Below are 16,691 nucleotides of genomic sequence, written 5' to 3'. Positions count from 1 at the left end.
TGTTGGTATAACAATATACATAATATATAAATGTTGAAAATTGCAAAGGTTTCAAAGACATTTTTATCCATATTCATTGTATTCCTGTCAGATGTAATGCCATGTTATACTCTTACAGATTAATTTTGATGATACTGATATAATTTTTTTTTATCTAAAGCAAGAATAAAACATATTCCACTTACTTTAAGAGGGGTCTTCTATCTCTGCTATTTTTATACAGTTCATTTCATAGAACCAAAGAAACCAATAAAGATGATTTATTGATTATTTTTGTTGATCAAAGATCTTATTTCAAAATGATCTTTTCAGAGATATTTTTCAGCTGGAATTACTATAAAAAGTATTGATAGCTAGTACTACTAGTTGCTCCAGCAGTGTTTACCAGCAGTTGCTTAATAAAAACAATTCTATGTATTCTGTCATCATAAATGTGTACTGACAGTAACTAATAATTTTGTTTTAGACAGCACTGGATCTCGGTTTTCTGTCCAATATTTTTCTGAAAGTGTTAGAGTGAAATTTAATACATTAGAAGTCTATTCCTTTAACTCAATCATATTGATAAAACATTTATTGTAGAAAATTTTTTTTTGTGTGTTGTTCTGAAATATTTCACTTTCCCAGTGACTTTTTTGGTTAGATTCAGAAATAAATTATCAGTAGAAATACATTGTCAGAAACAAAAAGTGATTGAAAATTAATAAACTGATAACTTAGAAAAAGATTATTTTATAATAAATTTATTTTACATTTTATATAGGCTGATATTCAGAATTTCACAGATGAAGAATTATTAATTTTACTGAAAAATAAAAAGTTGTCCCTTCACAAACTGGAGAACGATCTTGGAAATTGTGAACGTGCCGTCGTCGTTCGGAGAAAATTTATTTCTAAATTAGTAAATTGTGAAGATGCATTAAATGAGCTTCCTTTTACAAATTATAATTATGAAATGGTAAGTTTTTCTCCCCCCAAAAATAATCTAAATAATCTATTTATGTAAAATTTAGAGTTTAATTTAAGGAATTAATTTCTTAGTTTTATTTTAAAATGTAAGAGCTTAAAAGAAATCTGAGTTAAAATATAAAAAATGTACAACTTACAGAAAAAATATTAATCTTGTTATATAAAAATACAATATAGTTAATTTAGAAATTTCTAATTAGAAGCATTTGACTCTATAGTTTTGAAATTTTTAGAAGCAAGTGAACTGCTGAATTATTGGATTCAAATTTCCAGAATGTTCAAAGTTAGTCGTTTAAAGTACGAGGTACCACTGTATGTTTTGCTGTAGTAAATATCACATCTTACAAATTATAGATAAAATACTCTTGAAATGATTGATTTCTGAATTAACAGAAATAGAATTACGAGAGAAGTATGAATTATCTTCCAAATTATCTTCCAAATTAATTTTCATAAAACATTAAAATCAGTAAATTTATTACAATGTGAGGTGGTGAAAAAGTAATTTTACACAAGCCATATCAAACAAAGAACAAGACAAATACTTCTATGGTAGAAAAGAAAACATATCAGATTTATCTGTTGAGGATGTACTGAATTCTTTTGATATTTTTAAGAATTTAAAAAATTTTATAAAGGACTTTTTGGAATAGAAAGGCTTTATTAATTAATATCTTTTTGAAAGTCTTTAAAAACACTTATTCTGATATGAAAATCCTTGATTATCAGGACTTTCTGGAGGAACCTTTGTCTCTTCAACTTAGTTGTTTTAAATAATTAGCTAGTTTAGATTCTTTAGTAATGTGACAATGCCGAAGGGCCTCCCTATACTTCGGCACCACGTGACCGAAGGGGCGACATCGCGTCGGCGAAGATCTCAATGACAGGTTCCGTCAGGACTGACACCACTGTGTCTTCACGGCTAGACACAGAAACCGTTTCGTTCGGGCGTGAGCGGTCGCGTGTGTGAGTGATCAAAGTCGAGATAGAAGGAAAGACAGCGCACCGGAAGTGATTAGACTAGTAGGCTAGATTAACATAACAAATGTTTAATGGGTAATGATAGGGAATACATATCTTACAATATGTTGCCCATAAAGTTCGATAGTAAAGTTAACTGAGCGTTCTCGAGAGAGAGAGTTTACAATTCATACGCATGGCGATAAATACCTTTTTTTGATATCTTGATCTGGATCCAGTCGGTAAGACAGAAAGTTCGGGAAGGTAGTGTTAAGTCCAATAGTCCAATAGTTCTTTTCCCTTGATATTAGACGATTCTTGATATTCACAAGCGAAGAAGTATCCCAAGGAGCACAGATATTATGTAGAAGTAATCTGATGGAAGAACTGGCGACGACTGACTCACTTTGTTCTTGTCTAATGTTGAATTGTTAAAATTGCGATACTAGGTCGAAAGGTGATGAGAAAGCGTCTTTATTAGACCTGAGAACTTAACAGATGTTTAACTTCCAGGTGTAACAGTTGACAGTTATTGAACGAAAGTATAGCTGCACTGTGATCTTATGACACTATTGAATGAAAGGATATAAACACACGGAAAGTCTGAATTCAGATCCTCACAGTAATCTTTTAATTAGTTCTCTTAAATCTTCTTTAAATTAATGTGTTTAGCTATTTGAGAGATTATCAGAACCTCTTTAAATATAGCTTTTATAAGAAAAATTATAGCTATATTTAATAAAAATAGTTGTGCCGTGTTCAGTTCATTATGACATATATGAAAATTATTTGTAATAATTTTATAAAGACGAATGCTTGTTTTTCAAATAATAATTGTAATATAAAAATAATAGATATAATCCAGTTATAATTTTATTATTTATCTGCTGATGAGAAATGAAAATAATGAAAACAAATCAAAACATTTTTGAAAATTTTAAATTATCTTTTAATTTTAATATTGTGATTTTTTTTATACTTGTTTAAAGTTCAGTATGATCTTGGAAATCTGACGTATAAGTCCAGAACAGTGTTGGACTATTGGATGTTTATACATTTTGATAAATTAATGATTTAAACACAATAAAAATATGATGAAATATGACTACAATTGACATAATTAAATAATTGAGTACATAAATGAATTTAACATGAAGTCAATTGCTAATGCAATGAAAGAAGTTGGATTATTGATCAAAATATTTGAATGTGCTGTTATTGCCAAGTTGATGGATTCAACTAAATTTAGTAGGAGATACAGTATTTTTGGTGAAAAATTCTGAAAGACTAATTTTTATAGTTATGTAGTATTGTTTTCTTTTATAGTGAGCCCAACAATGTTTAATATCGTGCCCAAGCTCGGGTTTGATATCATTCCATGTTTAGTAGAAAAATGGTCAAATTTAGCAAGAACTAGCATTTTCACTAGCAGAAAGCTTGTCTATGGTTTGACTGCAGTACCGATAATACCTGAGAGTCTAATGTCAGATTATTGGACATGCCAAATTAACATGTGATTGGATTATTGAGATTGTACCATATATTTGCTTTAAAACTAAAGCAAATCATACACTTTTAACATTTGTTAACAGTTTATGGAAATGCAAATGTTCTTTACACAGTTAATTGGCCATCTTTTGCTGTAAAAGAATGTAAGAGGACTGTCAAATGTCTTTTATGTCTAAAGATGGCCTGTTGACCAATTCAAAACTGGAAACTGTTATATATTGTCAAAGATGTACAGTTTGATTTGTTAAGTTAATTGCTGTGGCTAGTTTGACTTAGTAGAAATTTTGTAATATAAATTTGCAATAAATTAATATTTTGTAAAAGTTTAAACTAATCTTTTTATTTTTAAATTGTTAAATAGGTAATGGGTGTCTGCTGTGAAAATGTAATTGGATATATGCCACTTCCAGTGGGAATTGCAGGACCTTTGTTGCTAGATGGAAAGAATTATTACATTCCAATGGCAACGACAGAAGGTTGCTTGGTTGCCAGCACTAACAGGGGATGTCGTGCAATTAGTGTAAGAGAACTTTATTAAATTTCTTCTGATGATTGATAAATTAATATAGTTTTATTTATCTTTAATGATGAGTCTGTTAAAAATTGAATTATGTATCTATAATACAGTGATGGACAGCATGCCAATCGTTTAATAGAAGAAACTTTTAACATATACACATTAAATTACAAATAAATGTCGCTAAATCGACAAGCACTTTTGATGATAATTATTTTCATCTTCATCAGGTCATTAAAACATTTAAAATCCTTTTTTGAATACAAATAACAAATTGTTCCAAGCGTATTAACATTTTGGAATTAGAGCAACGATAGAAATCTTGTGTATATTTGGGAAGCCCTTCTTACCAACATATTAAAACCCTGCAGCACCCCCACACTTGATTTGCCCCCTTTGTGGATCAATTTGTATAACCATCTAAAACAACGTATCTAGCTCCACAATTTGGAGGCGTTTAACACATGCGACTTATAACCACGCGTGTTTTCATTTAAAAATTGTTTTATGTTCTACCGTTGCTCTCATTCCAAAACGTTAATACACTTGGAATGATTTGTTATTTGTATTCAAAAAAAGATTTTAAATGTTTTAACGACCTGATGAAGACAAAAATAATTATCGTCGAAAGTACTTGTAGATTTAGCGCCATTTATTTGTAATTTAACGCGTATATGTTAAAAGTTTCTTCTATTGAATTATGTATTCTGTCAACATAAATTATTAATATCGTTAGCTCTTATTATTGAATTATAAAAGTAATGTTTTAATACCTATGTGTTTATGCAGAGGATTGTGTCTGTTATGCCTATATTATATGCATAATAGACAAAACAACTAATCTTTTTAACATAATATATGTTAACAAGATTACTGATAATGTAATTTGTTAATTTGCTTGAAGACATTCCAGAATGAAAACAGAAAAACAAATGTTTGTTTTAGAAGTAACATTTGGGTATAAAGGAGTTTTTTAATGTGTTGTTTAATGTGTTGTTTGTATGTATGTGGATCGGTAGTGATATTTGTATAGTGCAGAGTAGTGAAAGTTGTATAGATGTGTTAAACTGTATAAAATTTTATAATTTGCAGGTGGTTTAAAAATTACAAAATTTATAATCAAGTTAAAATATGAAANTTATGTTTAGTTGTTTTAAAGTTTTTAATATTTTTTATTACAATTGTTTTTATAATAATAATTTACTATATTATATTAGTAAGCTGGCCATTAACAAAGCAGGAATATCAAGGAAGAAATCCATACGTATCGTCATCACCATCTTATTTGTCACATCTGTATGCAAGTAGGTCGTTGTCATTTACGCTGGATGACAACAAAGAAACTGTGATTACTCATTTTAAAATAGATAAGGAAGTTCAGACAGAAGAAAATAGCAATTTAAACAAAATTGAAAATATGAACAATCAACTATCAGAGCCTCGCACTTTGGACGAATGCTTGAGATTATTAGATCTGAAGGTGAGATACAATGTTATTAACTGTTTTAGAAATCTTTTATTATTTATTAATACTATTTTAAATTACATGATTAAAGTCTGAAGACTAGAGATTATTACCTCCAATAATGAGATCCCTGATAAAACCTAATAAATAACAATGCAAAAATACAATAAAACATCGGGTTTCTTAATCTAGCATTTGATTCAACTCACAGTGCCAATTTTGCTTATCAGAAGTGGCCCACTTGACACATGCATCATGAAAATTGTTTGGGTCAGATAAACCAGAATTCTCCCCCATTTAAAGTTTGAGAATAACTTGAGGTCATTTCATCCCTAAGGCCTCTAATTATTTGCTTTACAATAAAGCATATAAAGAATATCCTAGGACAATGTCCATGCTCTCTAGTGCAACTGAGCATACCTAACAGAATTTAGACATGACTTTGTTGTATCATGATAGAATTGAGGTGGAGCTAGAAGGAAAGAAGTTCAGATGTATGCAGACAGGTAAACTTTGCACTTGCTGCCACAAAAAAAAAAAAAAAAAAATTTTTTGTACTTGCTGGCCATGGGAGAAGCAATCCTTGCTCTGGTTGGGTACAGAGAGACTATCCTTGCACTTGCCAACACAAAGATGTGATCCAAGAACAAAGCAATTGCTCTTGTGTTTTGTTTATTTTTCACGCCTATTTTTCAGTAAGTGCACACAATGTTATTTTTATTGTTTACCCTACGTTTAAATTCTGTTAGGTATGCTCAGTTGCACTAGAGAGCATGGACATTGTCACTTTAATACCTCTGTGCATTGAAAATGAAGTCATAGACTCCTATTTTTTTACATTTAAATTGGCCCTTATTGCATTTTTGTACTCCTCATCATAATTAATGGAAAATGGCAAAGTTTTATCAAAATTGTCCCATTAGATTTTGAGAAGAAACTCAATTTTATGAGCCAGGGGAACTCGTACATTGAGGCGCTTGAGACATGTGACCCTCCCTATGTCGTCAGGTTGCCTTTTTCTTAATCCCTAATGGAACTCTAATATTTCATTTTATTTTTAAATTAGTTACTCAGTTTTACAGAAAACTTTTTTACTGATGACAAAATGAAAATATTTGTTATTAAACAAAAATTTGTTCTAGTGGTTTGTGATTATTTGGTAGAGTACCAAGGTACCAGTGTATTTGATATACACGATAAGCATCAAGGGATTAATTAACTGAGTTGATCAAGGAATATCTGTGTGTATATATATACAGATCTATGTACAGTAGAGCATCGATTATTCAAAACAATTCAGGACTGGGGGTGTTTGGATAACTGATCATTTATGAAAAAATATATTAAACACAAAACTGTACTGTATATATTTTGTATCACACGTCTTACAAATACGTACTTTACATAAGTAGTACATTAAAGTATACCTGCAGTTTAGGAAAAGAAGTCCAAAATTGTCTTTTTCTTCACAGCCAAGACTCATTTTTTTTGCCACTAAATCTTGCAATGTTTTAAAGACGTCAATTGGACAGCATCACATTCTTCTTGCTGTTCTAACCACTTCATAGCTGTCTCAAGTCAGTGAAAAGCTTTCTCACTGGATGGTCCTTTTTCATCTTGGTCATCATTGCTATACTCTTTCTCATTGTCACAAGGGTCTTGGTCGTCAATGACACTGGCTTGTTTTCACCATCCAACAATACTTGATAGCCAAGGTCATCGACATCACATTCAAGCCAATCTTGAATGTTTTCCTTGTCACATTCTTCAAATCCAGAACATTCTTTAATCAGTCCAAACAGTTGTGATACAAATTGGCTATTTGGTGACTCTTCAGGTGCAGTGATAGACTTATCTGATGGTAGGAGCTTATTCCAAGCTGTTGCCAGTGTAGTGTCATTGACAGTAGCCCGAGCTTCTGCTGCCATGTACACAGCATCCTTCAAGTTAATTTCAGTGTACATTTGCTAAATTGTTTTTTCATATTTTTCCCCAATCATTACCATATGCAGCAATGCCTTTCTGTAATAACATTTGAAGCATTCAATGACCCCATGGTCCATTGGTTGGAAAAATCAAGTAATGTTGGGAGGCAAGAAAACAACTTTAAACTTTCCGTTTTCTCTTTCCAGTGAAATGTTTGAGGGATGACTTGGGGTGTTATTGATCAACAACAAAATATTTTCAGAATTCCCAGTTTTAAGCTGATGCTTTTTAACTTCAGGATAAATATAGTGTCATATCATTCTATAAAAATGTTTGCATCCATCCATGAATTCTTTTGATTTTTGTAGGAGACTGGCAATTTTTTTATTCCCTTAAAGCACTGCGGATTTTTAGACTTTCCTATGATTAGCAAAGGTAGCCTGTGTGTTCCAGTAACATTTCTGCATACCATAACAGTGATGGATGATTTGCTTGCCTTAAAACCAGGTGTTGACATTTCATTCTTAGAAACTAGGGATTTTGTTGGCAGTTTCTTCCAATACAAACCAGTTTCATCTGCATTGTAGACATTGGTTTTTTTTTGTAGCTCTCCTTATCAATCATGTTTTTAAAAGATTCTTTCAAATGTTCAGCTGCTCCAGTATCAGCCGAAAGTTTGTCACACTGGATGTCCAATTCCCTAATTCCATGCCTAGATTTGAAATGCATAAGCCAGCTGGTAGTTGCTTTAAAATCACTGTTACCCCCTAGTTTCTTGTTCATTTCAAGAGCTTTTTCACAAATCAAAAGGCACTTATTGGTTGTTTTTGGCTACATACCTGCATGAATCATGTGTAAACTGCAGTGTTTAAATCCTGGTTTCTGTCATTTTCATCGTTTTTCTGTGCTAGCTTCTGTCTTCACTGTCAAGTACATTCGCAAATTTTTTAATGGCATCACTATTCTTTTTAATGTCTGATGTTATGGCATATCCAACTCCATATTCCTAAGCTTGATTTTACTAGCACCACTCTTCAACTGGTCTATTATTTTAAGTTTATTGAAAACACAGAGAACAATGCATTTATGTTTAGTCGCTATTGTGAACAGTACACTACAGTACATACAGCATGATCTGTTACAAGTGTGGAATTCACAGACCCAAAATTAATATCTCCAATGAAAATGGATTCTGATTCCATCCTCTATACATGCAGGACACACTTGTCATCAGAAAAACACCACACAAAACAAGCAAACTCACCACTCCACACAAGGGGGAAAAAGCCTTGTTCAAATACTGGTGCATCCTTAAGTACCCTCTCATGGTCATGCCAGTGCTGCTAGCTAAAAAATGCACACCAACAAAAATAATGTTGGAGTAGACCAAGACATAGCCAAATATTGCAGCGCCACAGCACTAGTGGAAATTTGAATTTGCCGACTAGAACATTATCAGTTAACCAATGTTTAGGATGATCAGTATTCGGATAATCAATGCTCTACTGTACATAGATCTGTGTGTGTGTATATATATATATATATATATATATATACACTGTCAGATCTATGTATCAGTCAGTCCATAAGTTCGTGTGCATTTTTATTACAAAAAAAGCAACAAAAAATTTTAATTAAATCTTATTTCAATCTATAATGTATTCACTATTATTTTGTACAATTTCTTGCCATCTTGATGGTAGCTTTTTAATCCCGTCTTTGTAAAATGATTTCGGTTTTGAATCAAAATATTCAGAAATAGCCTTTTTTACATTGTTCTCATCCTCAAAAGTTTTTCCTTTTAAAAAATTCTGCAAACTCCGAAAAAGATGATAATCACTGGGAGCAATATCTGGCAAATATGGTGGATGAGGTAAAATTTCCCAGTTGAAGCTTTGGAGTTGAGCAGTTGACGTTGTTGTCAGTTAGCTATTGACAGTTCATGTGGTATCCATTTTCCTAGCTTTGAAACTTTTCCGATTTGTTGTAGATGTCTATGAACAGTTCCATGGGATGAATTTAAACGTTCCGCAATTTCATCAACTGTTAAAGATGGTTCTGCTTCAACTAGTGCAGAGAGAGCATCATCATCAAAGTCAACGGGTCTTCCAGTACGAGCCTTATCCTCCACACTAAAATCATTATTTCTAAATCTTTCAAACCACTTCTGCGCAGTCCTTACACTAATTACAGTTTGATTATGAACAGTATTTAATTTTTTGGCTGCATTTGTAGCATTCTCATCACTTAAAAATAAAAAGTATAAAACATGTCTCTTATATTCATCTGTTACTTCCATTTTAACGAAAATAAACAACTAAAATGTTCCCAATTCTGAACAGTATTATATGAATGAGATCCAATTTAACACTTCAGTGTAAAAGGTATCACATTAGACTGGCATTTTTAATAGCAAAACAAGATTTTTCTCAAGGTAATAAAATATGCACGAACTTATGGACTGACCTGATATATACATATATATATACAGATATTACTTGATTAACACAGTTAATTAAGTAATTGTGCTATTGTGTATATCAAATACACTGGTACCTTGTGGCCATCATGACCCACTAGAACAAATTTTCGGTTAATAACAAATATTTTCATTTTGTCATTGGTAAAAAGTTTTCTGTGATAAAAATGAGTAACTAATATATATATACAATGTCTTTTTTATAGCTTGTGTCCCTTTTTTGTAGTTTGCAGGTACCGCTGCTGTAACCCCATAGAAGACATGCTAGTGACCATGGAACATTGCCCAACGAAGTCATGCAATTCATGTGATATTGCTTTATCATGCACGCTTGTGCTATGAGCTTATATCTCAAAGACAAAGTCATGGGCCCCTATTTTTTATTATGTTTTTGGATTCCTCATTGCAATTAATGGAAAATGGCAAAGTTTAATCAAAATTGATTGAACAGAGAACAAACAGAATTCTGTAAGCCATGCAGAAGAGGATTTGCTAATGTTTAAAACAGCATACTTTTAAATTTACATAATGTTTAATATGTGCATGGAGCACCAATCAATGTGGAGGATGATATACTTATATAAAATTTTATGGTTGAAACTATTTGAAGAATCATCCCCTGAAATTTTTTACATAAAAAATTGAATCACCCTGTTTATAGATAAAAGTGCAGCAAGACATTTATAGATACACTATTTATACACACAGAAAGGAAAATAAAAGTATAAACAGCAGCACTAGAAATCAATGAATCATTTCAAAATTTTTATTACAAATGGTCTATATTGGGAATAAGGGGCAAGTCTTATGGGACTGACTAATGAGCAAAGTAAGCAGAGAGCAAATCTCCCTAGTATCTATATAACTATATATTTTAATTAGAAAATTTCTGATAAATATTTATAAAATTATGAAAAACTTCGGTATTATTAATAAAATATTCATTATATATTTATTCATTCATACCTTATTCATTATATTCTTATTCAATACAATATTCATTATATATTTTCTGTTATGATGAAACCATTTGAATTTTGTTGGTATAACAATATACATAATATATAAATGTTGAAAATTGCAAAGGTTTCAAAGACATTTTTATCCATATTCATTGTATTCCTGTCAGATGTAATGCCATGTTATACTCTTACAGATTAATTTTGATGATACTGATATAATTTTTTTTTATCTAAAGCAAGAATAAAACATATTCCACTTACTTTAAGAGGGGTCTTCTATCTCTGCTATTTTTATACAGTTCATTTCATAGAACCAAAGAAACCAATAAAGATGATTTATTGATTATTTTTGTTGATCAAAGATCTTATTTCAAAATGATCTTTTCAGAGATATTTTTCAGCTGGAATTACTATAAAAAGTATTGATAGCTAGTACTACTAGTTGCTCCAGCAGTGTTTACCAGCAGTTGCTTAATAAAAACAATTCTATGTATTCTGTCATCATAAATGTGTACTGACAGTAACTAATAATTTTGTTTTAGACAGCACTGGATCTCGGTTTTCTGTCCAATATTTTTCTGAAAGTGTTAGAGTGAAATTTAATACATTAGAAGTCTATTCCTTTAACTCAATCATATTGATAAAACATTTATTATAGAAAATTTTTTTTTGTGTGTTGTTCTGAAATATTTCACTTTCCCAGTGACTTTTTTGGTTAGATTCAGAAATAAATTATCAGTAGAAATACATTGTCAGAAACAAAAAGTGATTGAAAATTAATAAACTGATAACTTAGAAAAAGATTATTTTATAATAAATTTATTTTACATTTTATATAGGCTGATATTCAGAATTTCACAGATGAAGAATTATTAATTTTACTGAAAAATAAAAAGTTGTCCCTTCACAAACTGGAGAACGATCTTGGAAATTGTGAACGTGCCGTCGTCGTTCGGAGAAAATTTATTTCTAAATTAGTAAATTGTGAAGATGCATTAAATGAGCTTCCTTTTACAAATTATAATTATGAAATGGTAAGTTTTTCTCCCCCCAAAAATAATCTAAATAATCTATTTATGTAAAATTTAGAGTTTAATTTAAGGAATTAATTTCTTAGTTTTATTTTAAAATGTAAGAGCTTAAAAGAAATCTGAGTTAAAATATAAAAAATGTACAACTTACAGAAAAAATATTAATCTTGTTATATAAAAATACAATATAGTTAATTTAGAAATTTCTAATTAGAAGCATTTGACTCTATAGTTTTGAAATTTTTAGAAGCAAGTGAACTGCTGAATTATTGGATTCAAATTTCCAGAATGTTCAAAGTTAGTCGTTTAAAGTACGAGGTACCACTGTATGTTTTGCTGTAGTAAATATCACATCTTACAAATTATAGATAAAATACTCTTGAAATGATTGATTTCTGAATTAACAGAAATAGAATTACGAGAGAAGTATGAATTATCTTCCAAATTAATTTTCATAAAACATTAAAATCAGTAAATTTATTACAATGTGAGGTGGTGAAAAAGTAATTTTACACAAGCCATATCAAACAAAGAACAAGACAAATACTTCTATGGTAGAAAAGAAAACATATCAGATTTATCTGTTGAGGATGTACTGAATTCTTTTGATATTTTTAAGAATTTAAAAAATTTTATAAAGGACTTTTTGGAATAGAAAGGCTTTATTAATTAATATCTTTTTGAAAGTCTTTAAAAACACTTATTCTGATATGAAAATCCTTGATTATCAGGACTTTCTGGAGGAACCTTTGTCTCTTCAACTTAGTTGTTTTAAATAATTAGCTAGTTTAGATTCTTTAGTAATGTGACAATGCCGAAGGGCCTCCCTATACTTCGGCACCACGTGACCGAAGGGGCGACATCGCGTCGGCGAAGATCTCAATGACAGGTTCCGTCAGGACTGACACCACTGTGTCTTCACGGCTAGACACAGAAACCGTTTCGTTCGGGCGTGAGCGGTCGCGTGTGTGAGTGATCAAAGTCGAGATAGAAGGAAAGACAGCGCACCGGAAGTGATTAGACTAGTAGGCTAGATTAACATAACAAATGTTTAATGGGTAATGATAGGGAATACATATCTTACAATATGTTGCCCATAAAGTTCGATAGTAAAGTTAACTGAGCGTTCTCGAGAGAGAGAGTTTACAATTCATACGCATGGCGATAAATACCTTTTTTTGATATCTTGATCTGGATCCAGTCGGTAAGACAGAAAGTTCGGGAAGGTAGTGTTAAGTCCAATAGTCCAATAGTTCTTTTCCCTTGATATTAGACGATTCTTGATATTCACAAGCGAAGAAGTATCCCAAGGAGCACAGATATTATGTAGAAGTAATCTGATGGAAGAACTGGCGACGACTGACTCACTTTGTTCTTGTCTAATGTTGAATTGTTAAAATTGCGATACTAGGTCGAAAGGTGATGAGAAAGCGTCTTTATTAGACCTGAGAACTTAACAGATGTTTAACTTCCAGGTGTAACAGTTGACAGTTATTGAACGAAAGTATAGCTGCACTGTGATCTTATGACACTATTGAATGAAAGGATATAAACACACGGAAAGTCTGAATTCAGATCCTCACAGTAATCTTTTAATTAGTTCTCTTAAATCTTCTTTAAATTAATGTGTTTAGCTATTTGAGAGATTATCAGAACCTCTTTAAATATAGCTTTTATAAGAAAAATTATAGCTATATTTAATAAAAATAGTTGTGCCGTGTTCAGTTCATTATGACATATATGAAAATTATTTGTAATAATTTTATAAAGACGAATGCTTGTTTTTCAAATAATAATTGTAATATAAAAATAATAGATATAATCCAGTTATAATTTTATTATTTATCTGCTGATGAGAAATGAAAATAATGAAAACAAATCAAAACATTTTTGAAAATTTTAAATTATCTTTTAATTTTAATATTGTGATTTTTTTTATACTTGTTTAAAGTTCAGTATGATCTTGGAAATCTGACGTATAAGTCCAGAACAGTGTTGGACTATTGGATGTTTATACATTTTGATAAATTAATGATTTAAACACAATAAAAATATGATGAAATATGACTACAATTGACATAATTAAATAATTGAGTACATAAATGAATTTAACATGAAGTCAATTGCTAATGCAATGAAAGAAGTTGGATTATTGATCAAAATATTTGAATGTGCTGTTATTGCCAAGTTGATGGATTCAACTAAATTTAGTAGGAGATACAGTATTTTTGGTGAAAAATTCTGAAAGACTAATTTTTATAGTTATGTAGTATTGTTTTCTTTTATAGTGAGCCCAACAATGTTTAATATCGTGCCCAAGCTCGGGTTTGATATCATTCCATGTTTAGTAGAAAAATGGTCAAATTTAGCAAGAACTAGCATTTTCACTAGCAGAAAGCTTGTCTATGGTTTGACTGCAGTACCGATAATACCTGAGAGTCTAATGTCAGATTATTGGACATGCCAAATTAACATGTGATTGGATTATTGAGATTGTACCATATATTTGCTTTAAAACTAAAGCAAATCATACACTTTTAACATTTGTTAACAGTTTATGGAAATGCAAATGTTCTTTACACAGTTAATTGGCCATCTTTTGCTGTAAAAGAATGTAAGAGGACTGTCAAATGTCTTTTATGTCTAAAGATGGCCTGTTGACCAATTCAAAACTGGAAACTGTTATATATTGTCAAAGATGTACAGTTTGATTTGTTAAGTTAATTGCTGTGGCTAGTTTGACTTAGTAGAAATTTTGTAATATAAATTTGCAATAAATTAATATTTTGTAAAAGTTTAAACTAATCTTTTTATTTTTAAATTGTTAAATAGGTAATGGGTGTCTGCTGTGAAAATGTAATTGGATATATGCCACTTCCAGTGGGAATTGCAGGACCTTTGTTGCTAGATGGAAAGAATTATTACATTCCAATGGCAACGACAGAAGGTTGCTTGGTTGCCAGCACTAACAGGGGATGTCGTGCAATTAGTGTAAGAGAACTTTATTAAATTTCTTCTGATGATTGATAAATTAATATAGTTTTATTTATCTTTAATGATGAGTCTGTTAAAAATTGAATTATGTATCTATAATACAGTGATGGACAGCATGCCAATCGTTTAATAGAAGAAACTTTTAACATATACACATTAAATTACAAATAAATGTCGCTAAATCGACAAGCACTTTTGATGATAATTATTTTCATCTTCATCAGGTCATTAAAACATTTAAAATCCTTTTTTGAATACAAATAACAAATTGTTCCAAGCGTATTAACATTTTGGAATTAGAGCAACGATAGAAATCTTGTGTATATTTGGGAAGCCCTTCTTACCAACATATTAAAACCCTGCAGCACCCCCACACTTGATTTGCCCCCTTTGTGGATCAATTTGTATAACCATCTAAAACAACGTATCTAGCTCCACAATTTGGAGGCGTTTAACACATGCGACTTATAACCACGCGTGTTTTCATTTAAAAATTGTTTTATGTTCTACCGTTGCTCTCATTCCAAAACGTTAATACACTTGGAATGATTTGTTATTTGTATTCAAAAAAAGATTTTAAATGTTTTAACGACCTGATGAAGACAAAAATAATTATCGTCGAAAGTACTTGTAGATTTAGCGCCATTTATTTGTAATTTAACGCGTATATGTTAAAAGTTTCTTCTATTGAATTATGTATTCTGTCAACATAAATTATTAATATCGTTAGCTCTTATTATTGAATTATAAAAGTAATGTTTTAATACCTATGTGTTTATGCAGAGGATTGTGTCTGTTATGCCTATATTATATGCATAATAGACAAAACAACTAATCTTTTTAACATAATATATGTTAACAAGATTACTGATAATGTAATTTGTTAATTTGCTTGAAGACATTCCAGAATGAAAACAGAAAAACAAATGTTTGTTTTAGAAGTAACATTTGGGTATAAAGGAGTTTTTTAATGTGTTGTTTAATGTGTTGTTTGTATGTATGTGGATCGGTAGTGATATTTGTATAGTGCAGAGTAGTGAAAGTTGTATAGATGTGTTAAACTGTATAAAATTTTATAATTTGCAGGTGGTTTAAAAATTACAAAATTTATAATCAAGTTAAAATATGAAAACAAAATAATATTTTTTTAATTACATAGAAATTTTATTGATTTTTTTAAAAATCTTGATTAAGTTTTGTATGTAGCACTTTAATATTTTTATAAAAAAATTTTATTTTAATCGATCTGTATTCAGCTTTCAGGTGGTGTAAAAAGTAATGTTACTGGAGACGGCATGACAAGAGGTCCCGTCGTGAGATTACCTTCCGTTCAACAAGCCGTGTATGTTGTTTTTAAAATTATTTAGTCTTATAAAAATTGTTTAATTTTTTTTTTCTATTAAGGTGTTAGAAAAAGATTGATTCAAATAATTTTGTTTCTTGAGATTAAATAATTTTAAAACTTTCATATTAACAACTTATCTTTTAGAAATTAGGATATTTTATCAACCACATATCTCCATTTTGGTTTAATTTTATAAACTTTCTTCCAAGATTATGTATTGATATAATTCTCATGTGTATAGAAAAGAGTCAACGATTGCTGGATTACATTGAGCTATGTTAATCCTACTAATTAAATTAGTAGGATTAATATAGCCCAATGTGAAGTAATTTGGTTAGAGGTAGGCATTGGGTTTCATCTTCTGATAAGTTTAATAATTATATCTAAATTAATATAGGCTTGTAGTATCCTTATGGACAAAATTTCAGATATGAATGATGTTGTTGGAACATAACAGAAAGGCATGCCCTTAGGAGCCAGAAAGTGAAAGGAACCATACTTGTACATGTGACCCTTTTGTGAGATATATCCCCT

General features: G+C 30.4%; 1 protein-coding gene across 1 annotated transcript; it reads left to right on the top strand.

Annotated features, from left to right (window-relative positions):
- Nucleotides 1-5,153: 5,153 nt before the first annotated feature.
- On the top strand, nucleotides 5,154-16,194 carry LOC111640816 (3-hydroxy-3-methylglutaryl-coenzyme A reductase-like). The gene is made up of 4 exons (XM_023386879.1): nucleotides 5,154-5,435; nucleotides 11,627-11,821; nucleotides 14,651-14,809; nucleotides 16,069-16,194. The coding sequence occupies exons 1-4, from the start codon at nucleotides 5,373-5,375 to the stop codon at nucleotides 16,177-16,179; spliced, it is 528 nt and encodes a 175-aa protein (XP_023242647.1). The 5' UTR covers nucleotides 5,154-5,372; the 3' UTR covers nucleotides 16,180-16,194.
- The last annotated feature ends 497 nt before the right edge of the window (nucleotides 16,195-16,691 follow it).

This window comes from Centruroides sculpturatus, unplaced genomic scaffold, assembly GCF_000671375.1.
Source record: "Centruroides sculpturatus isolate CEXI.00-Female unplaced genomic scaffold, Cexi_2.0 scaffold1485, whole genome shotgun sequence".
Classification (NCBI taxonomy): Eukaryota; Metazoa; Arthropoda; class Arachnida; order Scorpiones; family Buthidae; genus Centruroides; species Centruroides sculpturatus.
This window is presented reverse-complemented; position numbering and strand designations above follow the sequence as displayed.